Raw genomic sequence first — 6626 nt, forward strand, 5'->3', positions numbered from 1 at the left:
CCATCCACCTACCCATCCATCCACCCATCCACCCATCCACCCATCCACCCATCCACCCATCCACCCCCCTTCTGTTCCTCTGTTTTCCCTCCCATGGCTACCACCATGTTTCCCAGCAATGTTCTGCCTCTGGCTCTCTGTGGATCTCAGCCCATCAGTGGCAAACCCTGGGGATCACCTCGTTTGGATGGTGTGAGATCTATTCCAAAGTACTTGGAAAATCCAGACTAAGCTCCCCCAGGAATGTGCTGTGACTGTTGTAACTCAGCATCCCCCTGCTCCCATCCTTAGCCACTCTCTTACTGGTGGCCCTAGCAGCAATCCCATAGTCCTCTCTCCCTATATTCTTCTTCATCCCTGCCATTGACTCCCATCTCTTGGGTCACCCTGACTACCTGCCTCTACCATTTAAATGGGGTTCCTTAACTTCTTTCTCTCCTTTAGTGTCCTCACTACTAGTGGCCTCTTTGCCTGCACTCTCCCCTGGATGTCAAGTACTCCAGGATTCACTCTACATTCCCTCAGCCCAGAGCCATCCCTCCATCCCTGTGATGACCATGCAATCTGTCCTCACTACCCCAGCGGCATCCTTTTGAGCACTAGAACTAAAGAACTTCTGTTCATTCTCCAACACCATAACAATGCCCATTCTCCAGGAATATCTGCTGTCCAGTTGTGGCACCTCATTCTGTCCATCAAGGTCTCAGGCTAGCCCACATAGCGCATAGAGGGGTCAATGTCGGGCTTTTCCTTCCGTGAAGGACAGGACCAGAAAACTCAGCTCCTATACAAGGACTCTCCAGGCCAGGCCTCTGTTTAGTGCTCACCGCAGTTTGGTTTTCTTCACGGAGAAGCAGTACTCATTGATGCCTGTGGTGGGCATGCGACTGCGCAGCACGTCTTGTGCAGTGGGGATGTAGCTGTCCTCTGATATGCGCTCCAGGTGTGACAGGTAACTGTGGAGGGAGACTTTGTGAAGAGGAAGCTGGGTGGAGTCTTTTCTGTGCTCCCTGTCCACCCTGGCTCCTTCTCTCTCTGGCTCCACATTCTGAGACTCTGCCCCAACTCCGGCCACACCCCTTGCAGAGCACTTCTCTCCCTGGGCCCCTCCCTTCCTCTGCGTGTCCCTTCCGTGGCCACACCCCGAGGCCAGGCCCCTGAGACCTTGCCCACGTGAACATTGGCCCCGTATCCCTGTGCTCAGACCCCATGACCCCTCCGCCCACAAATCCTAGACTCACTACACCGCGGAGTCCAGAAGGTGGAATTCACGCCTTCGCTCGTAGCATGCACGGATGCCCGCATCCCGCCACAGGTACTGCATGGCCACTGCATATGGCTTCTCGAATGTGCTCACTTTATAGGGGTCCTGGGTCATCACTAGGCTGGCGTGCTGCTGTGGAGGGACAGGTGAGAGGTTCGGGCAACCTGTGGGAACTGCAGGCCCCACCCCCACCCCTAAAACACACCCTTCTCTCCCCTTTTTCCATCCTGGTGCCATTTTGACAGATCCTATAGGGTTAACTGGCCCAGCATCCCTTCATCCGTGGGTCTACACAGGAAAGGCAGCCTTTGAGAGGTGGTACTAGGGAACTCCTATTCATCCTTCAGTGCCCTTACTTACACAAATACCCCCTCCTCTAGTAAGACCTCTTCCAGAGCTCTGCTGTCTCACTCTCGACTCCTCCAAGGAAAAGTCCTGACCCCAGATGGGCTGGAGGTATCACACCGCATGAGGCTTCCACCAGTGAAGTAAGACACTGTGGTTGTCCCCACTTTATGGAGTGGGACAGAGAGAAAAGCAAGGGTTTCTGGGGAGGGGAAGGCAGAAATCTCTGCCAGATCCTGCTGTCTCTGCTCCGTCTCTCAGACACTTGCCTTCCTCACACCACACCCCCGCCCAATGTACTGCACACACTGTGCCTACATTCACACTCATGTGTTCACACATACAGATGTGCACTTTCTTTGTGTTGTGTGTGTGCATCTCTGTATGTGTATAGGCAGGAGGTACAAGCGGGCAAACCTTTTCCCTCCGGACCCTGGGGACCCAGGCAGTCAGAGGGATCTTGAAGACAAGTCTCCTGTTCTCCCTTCAGGGCTTGGGGTGCAAGAGCGCGCCAGCTGAGCCTGCGACTATTTTCACCCCCACCCCCCCATGGAGGACTGGGACCACACCAGAGTACCCAGCCACTTCCTGGCACCTGGTGATTGCAATTGGTCCTTAATGTGGCCTCTAGGAAGGACTGGAGTCTTAGAGCTGAGGTAGACCAGGGGCAGGACCCATCCCTGCTGGGTCCCTACCTCCCTGAGGCTTGTTAGGGGAAAGGGATACCCACACCCCTCAGCATGCTCTGTAAGGTGACCCAAGAAACTCTCTGAAACCCCAGAGATCTCTAGCAGATGGTGTCTCTGTCCTCTGGCACCTTGGGAAGGAGAGAGAGTTCCTCATGTGTCCACACAGGTGGGGATTTTATTAACACTGTCATGAGGGTGTCATGGGGCTGGGGAATATGTGGGTGACCAGAATGGCTAGGAATGCTCCATGTTCCTGAGGGCCTGTCAGAAAGCTTGTGAGCTGTGAGCTGGACATTGCAACCCCAAAATTCACACCGTGAAGCAGGGTCCCTGAGGTCTCAGCACGCCACGGTGTTTGGAGGTGGAGCCATGAAAACAACTTCATCAGGCTGTCCTAAGCCAATGGCACTGAGACCTTAGAAAAGGGAAAATGGGGTCTGGGGAGTTGGCTCAATGGGTAAAGTGTTTGCTATGCAGTCAACCTGAATTCCACCCCACAGCAATCAGTTCACAAGTGTAACCCTAGCTCTGGGGATCCAGCGGCCTCTTCTGGCCCCTATGGGAACTGCACTCACATGCACAGACACAATTTAAAGTAAAATAAATAGTAAAAGAAAGAGAGAGAGAAAGAAACAAGTCAACTATCTTAGTAAACTCACTTCCAGCATAAGGGGAACCCGACTGGCGGATCTTTGGATGTTCCTGGGATCCATGCTGGAAAGTGCTTTCCATCCAGCTCTGGAAATGTTAAATAGTTCAGGGGACTGGGTCTCACCTTGCTGTCAGGCCTGCTGAAGGGGATCTGCAGCCGGTCCATCGCATCAATCATGGCCTGCATGGAGACGAAGATGTTCTGGTAGATGAGCAGCCGGAAGGCTCTGCGGTCCTCCTCCGAGTAGCCCACACCGTGAATGATGCGCATCTGTTTGATGAACGTGCTCTTCCCGCTCTCACCAGGCCCTGGGGACAACAGCGTGCTTAGATGGAAGGACTCACCGGTATACACATGGTGCTCATGGTAAACACAGTGCCCACAGAGCCTGTGGCGCCCACAGCAGCCACAGTGCCCATAGTACCCATAGAGACCCCTGTCCCTGCAGCAACCACAGTGCACCCAATGTCCATGGCACACACGGTGATCACGGTGCACGCAGAGCCCACAGAACCTCGGGATGCTCAGTGTGGACCAGCACGTTAGTTACTCCTCTCCTTGCTGTGACAAAATGCCCAGCAGAGCTGCTTCAGAGAGGAGGGTCGTGTGGCCTATGGCCTCGGAGCACAGCCCCCCCCGGGGCAGGAGCAGTGTCGACTGCTCACCTCTCATCCAGTCTGTGGGCTCTTCACCCTCAGCTACAGACATTTACACAACTCCTGTCAAGCCTGGCCAGAGGCTGACCTGATCTAGATTTTTTTCCTTACAGTGGGGGTGGGACTGAGAAGATTCTGGGCCAGGCCAGCTGACCATCACTATGAAGCAACATGGGTCCTCGTCCTCGCCAGGGTTTCTATTGCTGAGATGACGCACCATGACCAAAAGCAAGTTGGGGAGGGAAGCGTTTGTTTGGCTTACACTTCCACATCACAGTCCATCATCAAAAGAAGTCAGGACAGGAACCCACACAGTGCAGGAACCTGCAGGCCACCTTTGTGAGTTTGAGTCCAACCTTGTCTCCATTGTGAGTTTGGGGCCAGTCTGGGCTACATAGAAAAATGGTGTCTAACCCAGACACTATTGCATATGTCAGCAAGATTTTGATGAAGGGACCCTGGTATAGCTGTCTCATATGAGGCTATGCCAGTGCCTGGCAAATACAGAAGTGGATGCTCACAGTCAGCTATAAGATGGAACACAGGGCCCCCAATGGAGAAGCTAGAGAAAGCACCCAAGGAGCTAAAGGGGTCTGCAACCCTATAGGTGGAACAACAATATGAACTAACCAGTACCCCCCTAGAGCTCGTGTCTCTAGCTGCATATGGAGCAGAAGATGACCTAGTTGGCCATCACTGGGAAGAGAGGCCCCTTGGTATTGCAAACTTTATATGCCTCAATACAGGGGAATGCCAAGGCCAAGAAGTGGGAGTGGGTGGGTAGGGGAGCAGGGCATGGGGAAGGTATAGGGAACTTTCAGGATAGCATTTGAAATTTGAAATGTATATAAAGAAAATATCTAATAAAAAAAAGAAAAAAGAAGAAAAAAGAAAAATGGTGTCTAAAGAAAGAAAGAAAGAGAGAGAGAGAAAAAAAGAAGAAAGGTGGTAACATAGAGAAGACATGCCTGCCATCAGCCTCTGACTTCAACATGAACCCCTGCCCCCAGCACACACAAGTACACAGAAGCCCAAGTACAAATATAGAAGGAAATCAAAATGACAAAGTTTGGCAGTGGGGGAGGGGTGTCTCACGTCATATCTCCTTGTTCATTGCATTCTGTGGCTGAGTTGTATGCTGAATAGAACACAGAGACTCACACAGGCAAGGCAGATACAGTTGAGCTATGTGCCTGGCTACCAATAAAGTTTTAGCAGAACCTGGCACATGGGTTTGCTTTTGTGCTGTAAGGCAACAATAAGAACTGGACCTGTGGGCTGGAGAGATGGTCCAGAGGTCCTGAGTTCAAATCCCAGCAACTACATCGTAGCTCACAACCATCTGTAATGAGACCTGACACCCTCTTCTGGTGTGTCTGAAGACAGCGACAGTGTACTTACATATAATAAATAAATAAATCTTAAAAAAAAAAGAAAGAAAAGAAAAGAAAAAATAAAAAAGAAGAAGAGGGGCTGGAGAGATGGCTCAGCGGTTAAGAGCACCCAACTGCTCTTCCGAAGGTCTGAAGTTCAAATCCCAGCAACCACATGGTGGCTCACAACCATCCATAATGAGATCTGATTCCCTCTTCTGGAGTGTCTGAAGACAGCTACAGTGTACTTACATATAATAAAAATAAGTAAATCTTTAAAAAAAAAGAAGAAGAAGAAGAAGAAGAAGAAGAAGAAGAAGAAGAAGAAGAAGAAGAAGAAGAAGAAGAAGAAGAACTGAAGCTGTGAATGGTCCTGCCAGCAGGGTTGGAAACACCCATTTACCTACAGCCAGGTCCAGTAGTATTGAAACCACTCAAGTGCTTTTATAATATTCTGCTTTGCCACACCCATTTCAGGAAGAGGATATTTTAGGACAAGTCTCTCAGGTTTATTTATTTTATTTTACATGTTTGTGTGTTGCCTGCATGTGTGTCTTTGTCACCTGTATGCAATGCCCGTGCTGTTCCAAGAGGGCTTTGGCTTCCCTGAAATTGGAGTTGCAGACAATTGTGAGCTATCTGTGGTTGGTGGGGCTTCAACCGTCCCCCATCCTGAGGTGGTGTCCACTTTCTCATCTACAAAATGGACCAAAGCAACAAACCTGCTGTGGTAGAAACCAAGAGGCTAGCCCCAGCTGGTTACCTGTGCATCCCCTGGGCACAACGCACACAGCCTTTCCCAGGAAGGGAAGTGGAGTCCGACTGCATGAGACTCCCCAGGATGAGGGTCAGGGACGCACGCAGAAGGAACTGAGAAAAGTTACAAGAACAGAAAGAGGAACAAGGCTCAGGGCTCACCTGCCGTGTGTGTGGTTCTGTGTTTCGTCTCCAATACCACATAAACCTGGCACAGAGGCCCAAGCCTATCATTCCAGCCTCAGAGATGGGGACAGGAGGATTAGTGTTCACAGCCATCCTCTGTTACATAGTAAATTTAAAACCAGCCTGGGCTACACGAGATTAGTGGCTAAGAAAAAAGGGGGGCGAGAGAGTAACGGACTTGGGCCATGTGGACCTTCTGGGGACAGGAGCCTCAGTGGACTGGGAGGCAGCCAGCGCTATTGTCTGTAAATCTGAGGGTCACATGGACAGGACAGGTAGAAGCAGGGCTCCTCTCTGAGACTCAGTTCCCCAGGTATTCAGAAATTCTCTGTTATTAGTGATATTTACAGGAAGACAAGGGCGCTGCTGTGAGGCATAGAGGAAGCTGTGCGTGAGCGGCGTGGAGCTGAGGCTGAAGATACTGGAAAGGGGCGTTTCCTCAATAGGGTTTGAACCTGGATCCTCCCACACACTAAGCAGGGCTCCACCCTGACCACGCCCCCAGGGCATTGCTAGGGATTCTAGGTGGGACTCCACCACTGAGCCATGCCCCTAGCCTTCTGTTTACTCTTCAGATAGGGTCTCACTATGTTCCAAGAATGGCCCGGGGGCTGGAGAGATGGCTCAGTGGGTAAGAGCACCCGACTGCTCTTCCGAAGGTCCAGAGTTCAAATCCCAGCAACCACATGGTGGCTCACAACCATC

At 51.3% G+C, this 6626-nt stretch overlaps 1 protein-coding gene across 1 annotated transcript in view; it reads right to left on the reverse strand.

The window, feature by feature from the left end:
* Positions 1–6626, reverse strand: part of Gna15 (G protein subunit alpha 15) — a 21151-nt gene that overhangs the window by 8930 nt on the left and 5595 nt on the right. Inside the window, exons 2-4 of the mRNA XM_021174631.1 lie at positions 3074–3258; positions 1242–1396; positions 828–956 (exon numbers count right to left, since the gene is read on the reverse strand). Of these exons, the coding sequence (XP_021030290.1) occupies positions 828–956; positions 1242–1396; positions 3074–3258 (469 nt within the window). The remainder of the gene's footprint in view (positions 1–827; positions 957–1241; positions 1397–3073; positions 3259–6626) is intronic.

This window comes from Mus caroli, chromosome 10 (genome assembly GCF_900094665.2).
Source record: "Mus caroli chromosome 10, CAROLI_EIJ_v1.1, whole genome shotgun sequence".
In the NCBI taxonomy this organism is placed as follows: Eukaryota; Metazoa; Chordata; class Mammalia; order Rodentia; family Muridae; genus Mus; species Mus caroli.